This window comes from Agelaius tricolor, unplaced genomic scaffold (genome assembly GCF_023055355.1).
Source record: "Agelaius tricolor isolate 1412-34295 unplaced genomic scaffold, bAgeTri1.0.p SCAF_6, whole genome shotgun sequence".
Taxonomy (NCBI): domain Eukaryota; kingdom Metazoa; phylum Chordata; class Aves; order Passeriformes; family Icteridae; genus Agelaius; species Agelaius tricolor.
The window spans coordinates 40,769,468-40,781,837 of record NW_027269266.1 but is presented as its reverse complement, the minus strand read 5'-3'; the positions used below and the strand labels follow the sequence as shown (position 1 = coordinate 40,781,837).

General features: G+C 44.0%; 1 protein-coding gene across 1 annotated transcript; it reads right to left on the bottom strand.

Annotated features, from left to right (window-relative positions):
* Nucleotides 1-452: 452 nt before the first annotated feature.
* On the bottom strand, nucleotides 453-10,648 carry GGCT (gamma-glutamylcyclotransferase). The gene is made up of 4 exons (XM_071429472.1): nucleotides 10,351-10,648; nucleotides 7,058-7,203; nucleotides 3,828-3,963; nucleotides 453-1,961 (listed from the first exon to the last, which is right to left on the bottom strand). The coding sequence occupies exons 1-4, from the start codon at nucleotides 10,471-10,473 to the stop codon at nucleotides 1,812-1,814; spliced, it is 555 nt and encodes a 184-aa protein (XP_071285573.1). The 5' UTR covers nucleotides 10,474-10,648; the 3' UTR covers nucleotides 453-1,811.
* Between the last annotated feature and the right edge of the window lie 1,722 nt (nucleotides 10,649-12,370).

The following is a 12,370-nucleotide window of genomic DNA, read 5'->3' as shown; positions in this document are numbered from 1 at the left end:
TGGCCCAAGGCTCCCCGTCACCAGCATCGCATTGCCCTCCGCACCCACCCTTCCTGCCCCGAGAGGTGCCCGGGTACACCGGCAGCGACCGTTTCCCTCGGTCGAGCTCCCCCCGTGTAAGGATACTGCCAGAGGAGTGCTTCGTGCATAGTTTTGTGCTCCCTACTGACTGTACATCCATTAAAAAACACAAATAGCCACCGGAGGCTTCAGCTGTATTCCCACACCACCAGTTTTTATTTACATCAGCAACGCACTCTGCACAGGGAGGTTCTGGAGCCTTCCTCTCCAGAGACATTCCAAACCCACCTGGACGTGTTCCTGTATCATCTGCTCGAGGTGACCCTGCCTTGACAGGGTGTTGGACTGGATGTCTCCAGAGGTCCCTTCCAACCTTAACAATCTGTGGTTCTGTGATATTCTTGAGGGGTGCAAACTGAACAGGCGTATCAGAGGTTTAGTAATCACAATTTTATTTATTCAAACTAGACAGTGCTAATATGGAAAGTACCATGTTTTACAGCAGTCACCGTGCCCAACTCTGGAAACAGGCATATTACATCAGGACAGCAGCTACACATACCTGGCAGAAGTTTATAGAAAAGATTTTATAGAGAGAAGACATGGGCAGTCTGTTATTTTATCATTTATCTAAGCAGTCACACAGTGACATCAATTATATCTTACACCTCTCTGTACATCAAGAGAAAAAAATACACTGTAGAGAAGATAAGCCAAATCTCAGTGATTTGACATCTTCCATGTTGTCAATTTTTCCTCATCCCCCATAGACAAATTGCAGGGGTTGCACAGTACCATGAAAATAAATACTCTATATGTTACAAAAGCTTCCAGTTATGCATTGGACTGTCAAACTGTGGGGAGAAAAACAACAACAACAACAGAAAAAAAAAACAAAAACCAAGAGGCCAAGTCTGTTCATTTAGGGTTTAACAGACAAAAACCCCCACAGAATAAATGTGCTAGGACTCAAAGGAGACTTTCTGATTTCACTGGACCAAGGCCTAGATAGGCAAACAAGCCAGTCAAAAAGGTAATTAAAAAAACCCTTGGAAATATCAAACTAAAATGAATTCTTTCAAAAATGCCTTGGTTATAGCTAACCAGTTCATCTATGACTTTCACTAGACATTGAAAGGAAGGAAGCTATGATGGTTTGAATGAGATGCTTTGCTGAATATTGTCTTCAGGCTCAGGCTGCCTTTTGGACTTACACTATAAAACATGGAAGGAGTTTAAAAAATGCTACTTTTTTATTAACTACAAAACAGGAACAGGAACTCCATAGCATCAGATAGGATGGGTTTTAAACCATTAAGAGAAGTAGCAGAGAAAAAGGTTTAGCCTTAGAGGTTTGAGTTTACTTTGCATCTAACAAATGTGGCCATGTACACATATAACTTTTACAAACACATGACCTGATCCTGCAGCCCTTATTCCTCAGAAGGCAACAAGTGCCAAAACTCATAAAGATGGCCTTTTTCTTTTAAAAAGGTCAGCAAACTGGACATGAAGCACAAATTTACATGCAGCACTGCATGACAACTACAGAAAGATAATTTCTAAATCTGAAATGTATGTGCAGCATGTACTTCAGCATGTAGTCAAGCTATACATACAAAAAGAAGTTACCAATATCAGTGTGTCTTCAGACTGCAAGTTATGTCTAATGGTTTACTGTAGATGCACAGCAAACTCATCTTTTCTTGATAAATAAAGAAACTGCTGATCAGCACAGTGAGGAGAAGTATCTAGATCAAGGTGAATGGCCAAGCAAATGCAGAGGCATTCTATGCAGAATTTATTTTCTCTGCTTTAACAGCAGCTTCAATCTCTTCCATGATTGGCACCGGTCCTGCATAGTTATTAGTTTCAATAGCTTCTAATTTCTCCTGATAATCAGTTGGCAAGCCATTCTGTTTTGCACCCATGCAGATAACCTATAATTAAAACAGAAAAAAAAGCCTTCAGTAATAGAAAGGACAGAGTCCTCCAGACAATCGCTTGAGCAGGAGGAACCATTTAAGTTACCCAGAGAATTTATCTCAAACAGAGCTATTTGTACCTAAGGTTAGCCAAAGGCTTCTGGGAGACCAGAACAGCATGAACAAAATTACTCTGAAAAGGCTTTTAACTACCCCTGAGATTCTGATGTGTTACTGAAGCGCACAAGCCTCTCTAATTAAGCTGTTATTCAGTTATTCAGTTCTTTCTTCCAGACAGGATGATAACTTCAATAATATATGCTGCTTCTCACTCAGGTGTGACACTCAAGTTGGCTGAGAATTTAAAAAGTGGTTCTTTTTAAAACTAAGCTGTCCAAAGGACAACAGCGAGTACCTAGACAGGGTACAGGAATAGGAGAAACAGACACTTAACTCAGTGAAAAAGCACAGATTCCTTAGTTTGTTACTGCAGTTTTCCTTCCATACATAAAATAAACTGAAGTATTGGTGCAGAAGAAAAGATATGACAGTGAGAGGAGAAGGGGAAGGAGCTTGAAGGAGACACCAGCAAGGTTGCATATAGAAATGAACATTCTAAATATGCTTTCATGCATTTAATGGCATGCATTTTAAGGATGAGGTGTCTAGAAAGAATGAATTTTGCTACAAAAAGTACATAACAGTAGATGGATGTAGTTCAATCACTGCATGCTAATGCAGTCATCTTTTAAGTTTTTAGCTCTTCTGCCTGGTTAACTTAAACAAAAAAAAAAAAGAAAAGAAAAAGCTGGGGGCACAGGAGAAGAACAGAAATAACAACCGCTCCTGACAGGAGCAGGAGGGAATGATAAAGTTGCCAATAGTGGAGGTCTGCACTTTCAGCATACCAATGAGAACTGACACAGCAGCAGACTATGTATTAGCTCCCTGAAAAGCCCTAAAGATCTGCCTTGCCACGAGGTGGGTTGGCAGGGAAGAGGTTTGTGGAAAAGTAAAGCCTACTTTCTAAGCAAGCCCTGTCTTCAGCAGTCCCACAGCAGCTGGCCTTAGCTGTGCTCCTGGAAGTCAGCTCAGAGGAGTGAGTTCCTCAGTTTGGAGAAGGCAGCACACTTGGGAGTTAACAGGCTCGCTCCTGGTTTCTGCACTTCAGGTAGGAAAAGCCAGCTGCAGTGACGTCTGTACACATCAGACACAGCCACACCAGCCCAGCCTGGGCCTGCCCAGATCTCACAGACTAAGCAGGTCAGGCCTGCTGCGTGACTGGATCATGTGTCTCTGCAGAGTCAGTGTTGCAGAACAGTGTTGCAACACTTGTGCCTCACCAGCCGTCAAGGGGGAACCCTGCAGGGCTCTGTAATGCTGCTGAAGCCCTGTGATGTACCGGTGATGTGTCTGGTAAAAGGTGACAGCTGCATCCTGTCATCATAGCAAGTACTTCCCAAGATAGAAAGGATAATCCACCTCCTGGAAACTACAAGCCAGGTGCTGCATTTTCCCTACAGAAGATTCCCTCTGTCCTTTCAGTGGAGTACATTAATTTTTGAAACAGAGAATTGCTGCATATATGTGAGCAATATCCTCCAGAAAACCTTGTGCCAATCACAGCTAATTCCCAAGTTAAATAGGGGATTCCTGTAAGGTATAACTACACCAAAAACCCCAAGCTGATTTAATAGGTCTGTAAGAGCTAGCAATCTCCTGTGAGCATCATTACAGCAGTACATTGCACAAGGACTGTTATACCTTTACAGTAGTCATGCCTTCCATGCACTGTAATCAAAGTACTTATTAAATAGCACAGAAGTACTGCATTATAAACTTCTGTACACTCTTCCAAAATTAAAGTGCTGCAACACCTACCTTTTTATACTGTGGAGAAGGGGGACCAGAGACATAGTCCTTCATCTGGTAGCTTCGACAGGTCAGTACCTTTCCTGCTTGCGTGTGGACATTGACTTCTATTGGGACATAAATGCCATCCTCAACTCCCTCTTGCCTGTAAAAGACATATATTCCTTTCATGTCAATTATCCAGTCCATTTCAAACCAAACATGCAATAAACATATGGATTTATTACAACAGAATACAAGGCAGGACACTGGTCAGTGCTTTAATATACTTAGAGAAAAATGAAGCAAAACATACTTCAGTGCTTTTTGTGCAAACTTGTTTCATATAAGAAAATATGTTTTTACAGAAGCAGCATTCACTTTTATCATTTCAGCTCTGTAAGAAATGATGACTTGTGATTAACCTGCAAAGTCAGAAAGAGAATATTCCTAAACTAATTACTGTGGAAGACAGGTAGTCAGAAAGAGAAATACAAGCAAGATTATTAGACTTAATGAGCCAGATACATGTTCCTTAGTTGCCACTCAGATAAAGAAGCAATTGCAAAGTTTTATCTTGTCCATTGTGTTACCTTTTAATAAGGGAAAACTTGCACAACTTGTGCAATGCACTTTCCAATGAATAATCCAAGACACCTTTTAACTTGCACAAGACATACAGAGCAGTAATGAGCTAAGTCGGGACAAAAAAACTTTTTTTTTTTTATTACAAAATTATGCTTCAAAAAACAAAGACTCAAAACCAAGCCTACTTATTGTCCTCAACCACTGGCATTTAGCCACCAATAAAAATCTGAGAAAACAGTAAGACATAAACGAGAAACTTAAGCAATACAAGAGACTGTATAGAACAATTGACTTTAGATGTACCTTAGCTACAAGTCATAACATGGTTTTAGCCCTGCTTGTCCAATATAAATTTGACAACTCATCTTTTTCTCAAAGACTTGCTACCATTTCAAGTTATTTAATGTACAGAATGTGGGCCATGCTAGGCGAATAACTAGGTTAAGTGCAAGTACAGACTGGAAGCTAACTGCAGATTCAAGGCCAGCAGACTAAAAATAGGTCATGTGGTTGTGTGAGAGCAAGAAAACTGTTTAGTAACATCCATTGCTAGACTCTATGAGGCAGAGTCATGACTTAGTTTGTAACTTACAGATTTGTGAAGTACAGAGGACAAAAAACCCCTTAGAAGTGGCTGAGACATCAAAGAAAATGAATTTGAAGCCAAAGAGTCCTGCCATCTAAGCAAAAGGCTCTCTCCCATTTTTGTTTTTTATATATTACATCGTTTTGTTAGTGCTTCAACTAGTTACATGCAGCCTCAATTACACATTCCCTCCTCTGCCTCTGGATAACAAAGCACAGAACTACTTTACCCAGATTAGGAGGGGTAAAAAAAAAAAAAAAAGGTGGGCATTTTCTTTTTGGATACATGGTAATTTCAGGAAATAACTTGGCAGAGAACCTACAAATATATCAGATTGCACACAGCCAAAGGATCCCAAGACCTTCAGCAGGAGCACCTGCAAGCTCATTTGAGTGGGTTAGGAGCGATTCTTAGAAGAGCACTGTTGACTATGATTATAAAAAGTCAAGAACACATCCCATTTCCAGTCTGCCTCCATGGCATCAATGAGGCAAGTGGGAAAAAGTAATCTGTGGTGCTGGTGTCCATGCTGCAGATTTTGGTGGTGTTAGAGCACTCAAGTCTCTAGTACCTTAGCAAGCATTGAAATTTATCCCCTGCCAAACAAATACCAGGGACCTGCAATCCTACACTATGTCAAGTGTAAACAGTGTGTAAACAGGTATGGAAGTCAAAGTACAAAATACTGTCCCCATGGAGGGAAAACACAAGAGCAGATGCAGTCAGACAGGATCATCATATTTAGGAAGTTTTGCTTCAGGAAAGTATGGCCAATCAGGAGTTTTAAGTAAAGGTCAGCAGAAGGGGTCAGGATGTTTAAGTGCTACTATAAGCAAGAGCAGAGGAACTCAGGGGATAATGAAGTGGGGACATGTGAAGCTGTGCCCAAGTACAAGCATGCCAACTCAATGCCCATGCCCTCTTGCTTGAGGCTAACCCTCCTAGCCAGGACAAGAGTGCTCAAGAGTGGCCATTACCATAAGGGGCTAACAGAACTTGGGCAACAGTTTCCGTTGTATTTCAGCTTCACTATAGGCAACAAAAACCACACTGGAATCAAGTTTCACTGCCAGGATTTTAAGGACATATTTACACACTGGAATTGCAGCAGTACCAGAGGCAGGAGAACAGTATTGAGGTAGTGCTTTCATTGGGTTTATTATGCTCTGCTCCCTTGTTTTCATGAGCCCAGATTTCTACTGGAATTGTCAGTAATGATCTGCTCTGAACAAACAATCTATGTGTACCAGAAGCACCATGCTGTGCAGGCACATCTCAAAAGCTGCAACAAGCACGTGGCAGCAGGCAAAGTTTTGGAGATAACATTCTAAGCCCTGTCTTAGACCCTGCAAGAAGTCATGCTATTCCTTGCTTTGTTTAACCAGGTGGTCTTTTAGACTTCAGCCTGGGAGCAACTTGCTTAGGGCTTCTTGAAGGTCTCTTAATGACCAGGCACAGGTAGAACATTCTACACCATCCATTGTAAAGGTGTAGGCAGGCTCTCCCATTCAAAGGGGGAAACTACAACACCCCAGCTCTCTGCTGAGATGTTCCTCAAGCTCACAAAAGTTTACATCCTTGGAAGAGAAGAGATGTCAAATAACTTCCTCAAAAGGTCCCTTTGCCTGAATAAAAGATCTCTCTTCTGAAGTCTTGTCCTTATCCCTTCCTTTACTGCTGCAACTGGAGTCTACAGATGTAAACAGACAGACATTGATGTCAGTCTCAAAGGAAATTCTCCCTAAAGTAATGGGAAAAACACCATAGGACAAATACAGATTTTAGAATCTTAAAAGAGACAGAAAATTGGGAAGACAGTTAAAAAAAAATAAAAGAAGCATGACCTATTGACTTCAAATTAAGGTCCACAGATTGTTAAAATACCCCTAAAAGTAGCTTTAGCTTGAAAACAAAGCTATTTTAATCACAGAAGTGTCAGAAGTCAATACACATACTGTGAAATAGAATTCACATATTAAAATCGAAAGCATCTTCTTGATTCCAACACACAGTTCTTCACCAAAAATTAGCTAATTTTCAATCACTCTCTAAAATAGTAGAAGACAGCAAAAGTTAAGTCACCTACTTATCCAGCGAACTCAGATTGCAAGTGTTCATTTTCCACACTATTCCCCACACTTCGTCTCCAGGGCTCTGAGCAATGGTAGCTGTACCTCCATGCCAGACAGAACTTGTCCTGCCTTGATGATGGCCAAACTCGAGCTTAAAATCCTGCAAATCAAAGAAATGCAGAGAATCAATTTCCCCTGGAAATTAGGGCTGTTGGCTATTCTTGATACAAAAGGGGCAGCCAAAGGACAGTAGTACACATACAGTTGGAGACACAGGAGGAAGAACAGACAGGTGCCACCTACCTGGTGCCAAATCCTTTGCAGGTTTTTGTGACAAGAGTTAAATGATACTATGGCAGGATCCAGGAAAATAGTAAAGGTAAAGAAGTCTACAAGATGGTAAGCTTTGGGTCCTGTTCTCATGCACTAATAAGATTGCCCAATTTTAAAACACCATCCCTTGTATTTTACAATGTTTTGTGCCATCTCATCACTGCTCTGGAACATTCTTGGGTATTTCTAAGTCAAGGCATATGTCTCAATGAGTGAGCTTATTCAGGCTTTTGTAAGTAGAAACATTATTTTAGGAAACCAATATCACTTTTTCTTACATGCAATATCAGTATATATGAAAAAGAGAATAATGGGTTCTTGAATGGTATCAAAGTAATTTCTCACCTGATTCAATACACTCAGTATCCTCTCCTACTTATTAATCAATTTGTGGATCCTTCCCTAGCAGTACAGAAGGGAAACACTCCCTACCCCCACAATCCAAACCAAGCTTTAAGGAAGACTACCTGCTTAACAACAACAAAAAAAAAACCCAAACCTATGCAGCCCCACAGCTTTGTGTATTTCTTACAACCACCCTGTTGAACCTATGATTTTGATTTGAAACATACACATGTACACATTAATATTCCCTCTGAGACACATCATTCTCTTGTAATATGTCCTAATAGATATAGGAAAAAGGTTGTAAAAAATAAAGCACTTGGAGGCATACACACAGAACATCTATCAATGTGTGTGTGTGTGCATAAGTGACAGCAGCCTGGCAAAGCCACACTGTTTACTCCATCAACAGAGTCATCTTCCTGCCCTATAAAATGTCCCCTATTTAACCAATTTCACTAGAAAATGGTTTACTTAGATGCACCAAGTTACTTGCACAAAAGTCCACTTGAGTCACAAACTGAAGTTACAGATGAGGACAAGTAATTGCAGGGCAGCCCTAAGGAAATCCTGGATAGAATCAACTGCTCTCACTGCAGTCTCATTAAAAAAAAAAAAAAAAAAAGAAGAAGAAAAAGGGGAACCCCCCCCACCAATTTTTACTTTATTCCTCCAGTTATATTTTCTTGGACCTGACCTGCACTGAATAGCTGCAAGGAGCTGCATAAAATCATCAGGCACCACCCAAAACAGCAACAGAAATCACACAGAAACAGCACAGTTCACTCTGGTTCTGGGAGCAGGAAACTCTAAGTTACACCATGTGTGCAGCTGCATCAGGCACTGCTGGGAAGAGGGAAAAAACACGGTAGATACTTTTTTGGGTCAAGAAATTGGTCTTTGGTCCTTCTAAGTAGCAATGTAATAAGATCCTTTCTGTGCTTGTTACACTTCCCATTTCTTAACAGCTTTTGGCTGAAGATTAACAAAGCTTTGAAAAGTAAAATTAGAGGGAAGTTTAGCTAAAGTTTAACTGGAGTTTTTACTTTAGTTTAGGATCCAAAGCACTCTGTTTACAGGCTGTTTCTCATTTTTTTAAACCCAAGTGGCACTATCACAGAGCAATTAATAGGAAATCAGCTCTAACCTTCCTGCAGTCCCTCACTCCCCAGCATCAGTGATTTTCCAGCTGGAAGCAAAGGAGTGAAGCCACGTGGTGTCAGCAGGGAATATAGCAATTGGTCATAGGCCAGCTAGAGAAGGCAGCCAGCCTGCAGTGGGGCAAGAGGTGCTTACTGACTAACCTGGAAATCGACCTGAAGAAGGCTGCTTTTATTCAAAGATAAGCACACACTACTAGTGCCTTTCTCCCTGCCTTCAAGGTCTGATCCTGCAAGGTTCAGCAGGATGGGATTCAGTATGTTCAGTGGAGGGCTAGCTGTAAGTTCCTCACACTTTACAGGAGCAGGCCTCAGCTGCCATGTTGATAGTCCCAAGAGACACCAAGTATCTGACTATGGGGAGTTTATTAATGACAAGTTTTTGGAACTTCTTCATACACTCTAACATAGATAACTTTCAGCCAGTTACTCCAAGAGAACCTTCAAGTCATCTTTAAGTGGTGTGAATTGATGCTGTGCTCCTCCAAGCATCCTTCTAGTGGCACAGATCTGTACATCAACAGATTTAATGACCACAAGGTGGTGTTTCCAAGCCTACACTAAAACTAAGCTGATACAAATGGTATTTAATAACCCTGGTAGGGAGAGAACTGCCTGTAGAGTTTATGGTGTCAGCTGCAGATGTGCAGAGCTGGCTGAAAGCTCCCATCTGCCCATCACACAGTGCAGGCAGAGCTCCTCGCCTGTACCAGGGACATCTCCCACTAGACTGGTTTGCTCAAAGCCCCATCCAACCTGGCACTGAACATTATCAGGGATGGGGCATCCACAACTTCTCTGGGCAACCTGCTCCAATGCCTCACCACCCTCACAGTAAAGAATTGCTTCCTGCTGCTTTACATTTCAAAGTCCGGAGTGCTGTACACACGGGCCATGGGTCATGGCTGGCAGCCTGGAAGGTTAAGTCCTGTCGGATAACCCCCGAATGTTTGGGACTACCACAAACACTCCTTCTGCAGTGAGCAGCCCCGGCAGCAGGCCCTGGGTCAAGAAGCAGAGGATAATCCTTCCAGGGTTGGAAGGGACCTCCCGAGATCATCTGTCCAACCCCCTGCCAAGGCAGGGTCACCTCCAGCAGGTGACATGGGAATGCGCCCAGGAGGGTTTGGAATACCTCCAGAGAGGGAGACTCCAGAACCTCCCTGGGCAGCCTATTCAGTGCTCTGCCTCCTTCGACATAAAGAAGTCACTCCTCACGCTGAGGTGAAACTTGCGTTTTAGTTTACGTCCATCGCTCCTTGTCCTGTCACGGCGCACAACCCAACACCATCATCTTGACGAGGACCCCCCGCCTGATCCGTGCTGGGGCCGCCCCCGTGGGAGGGACGGACGGGCTGCAGCATCGGACCGCAGGCAGCCGCGGGGACGTGCGGCTCCTCTGGGGCTGCCTGCAGGAACGTCGGGCTCCCTCAGCCCCCCGCGGCCCCGCCAGCCGCCCCCTCACGCACCTGCAGGCGCGCCAGGGCGCAGAGCGCGGCCGAGGGGTTGCGCAGCAGCAGCCGCTCCCGCAGCAGGTTGCTGCCGTACGCGTAGTACAGGAACCAGCAGCTGCTCTCGCCGCCCGGCTCCATCAGCCCGGCCCGGTACGGCACGGCACGGCCCGGCCCCGCCGCTGCTTTAACGCCGCCCTCCCGCCTCGCCTTCCCCGCCGCTTCCGCCGCCGCCCGGGAGCCGGCGCGGAGCGGGGCCGTGACGCAGAGCGGCGGCTGCAGAGCCCGGGCAAGGCCTCAGGCGGGCTCCCGGCGGGGCCGTGACGCGGACAGGAGCGCTCCGCCCCTCCATCCGTCCATCCATCCATCCGTCCATTCATCCATCCATCCAGCCCGGAGCCGGCAGCGGCGCTGGGCCGGAGCCCCCGCGGCTCTCAGGGCTGCGTGGCTGAGGGGCACAAGCCGTGAGGGGTTCAGTCTCCTCGTTCATCTGGCTTAGCTCATAACACTGAAGTCTGGGTTTGAACAGCATGGAAAAGAACCCAAGTTCTAGGAGAAAACTTTCACCTTTTTTTGTGTGTGTGTGTGTGTGTGTGTGTGTGTGTGTATGTTTGTTTGTTTTTCTTTCGTTGTTTTGTTTTTGGTTTTGGTTATTTTGTTTTTGGTTTTTTTGTGGTTTTTTTTGCTTTTGTTTTTTTTTTTTTTTTTTGTAGAATATCGAAGGTTCCAATCATTTAAAAAGTTTTACGAAAAGCTGGTTGGCTCTCTCTTTTAGACGAATGTCATTTTGATACAAAAGAGTATCACTAAATTGCTACGTGCTATGTGCTTCAAAAATCCCTACATAAGATTTTTCTGTTTAGAAGGAAACGTCCAGCTCAGCTCACAAGGAGCAGCTCAGAGAAGGCCCTGATCAGGTGGCACAGCATGCACTAACACCTGGAGAACCTGCCTGTTCCAGCATCTCAGCTGCTTCCTGAGGAGCATCCTCTGTGGGGAGGAATAGGCTGTCACTGAGCAGGGCCTGCAGCCCCTGGAACCAAAAAGAGCATCCTGGCCACCTCTGAGATAAACAGTGGTGATTTGTAAATACATTCCATGAGAAGCGAAGCAGAGCAGTTTTTCCCAGCTGGAAGCACTCAGAGCAGAGTAAGATGGGAATGTGCAAAGGTAAAAGGTGAGAAGATGCTGGTGTGTGGGCAGGCAGAGCTGCACACTCATGCATGGAGGCACCTCCTCTCCTTCCCTGACAAAAGCAATGCTGGAATGGGACAGGAGGAGCCCTTACTGCTGTCTGCTGAAGCAGTAGATAGATATGTATAACACAGCCATGGAAGGCTGTAATTAGCAATAGTGTAACCATTAATGGTGAGATACCACTCATTAAGGCAGGTAAAGTAGCCCTCAGTGCAAGCTGGCTTCCTGAGCAGAGGCAGCTGCTGCAGGATTTAGCACAGGATCCTGGCAGCACAGTGCCCGGCCTCTCTGGGCACATCCCCATCCTGCAATATAGAAGGGAAAGCAGCTCCTTCTTTCAATTATGTGTTCAGTTCTCCATTGAAGTCCCTGCTTTAGTTTTCCCAACACAGGGATTGGGAAAGACAGATTCATCATGAAGCTCATAAAGTGATAAAAGTGATTCTGATTCTTCCTGACTAGTATCTTTCTATTTTTAGGCTTTTTTTTTTTTTTTATGTAGGATCCAGGTATTGTAAAGTGAGAAGGATTACACAGGTCATAGGAATATATAGCAAAACTCCATCACTCCCACTCTTTACAACAACTGGTAGCCCAGCCTGTCTTTTGAAAACCTGCTCCTGGTATATGCTTTTAGTCCCTTTTCCCTAAGGACATGCAAACTCCATGAGAAGTGTCCCTCTCTCTCTCTCTCTCTCTCATCTTCCATCAGTTTCTGGACTGTTGCCTAATTTCAACCAGAAAGCCAGGGGTTTCAAAGAGATCCAAGTTTCAGCTGATCTCAAGGAAAGAGTCAAGAGGACGGCCGTGAGGCAGCAGGGATCCCAGGAGGGAGGCTTCC

Excerpts from the sequence above, each read along its gene's own strand:
- GGCT (XM_071429472.1), bottom strand. The coding sequence starts at position 10,473 with ATGGAGCCGGGCGGCGAGAGCAGCTGCTGGTTCCTGTACTACGCGTAC. Across the intron at positions 3,964-7,057 it reads AATCTGAGTTCGCTGGATAA|GCAAGAGGGAGTTGAGGATG; the intron begins GTAGGTGACTTA and ends TGTCTTTTACAG. Across the intron at positions 1,962-3,827 it reads CTTCTCCACAGTATAAAAAG|GTTATCTGCATGGGTGCAAA; the intron begins GTAGGTGTTGCA and ends TTTTAATTATAG.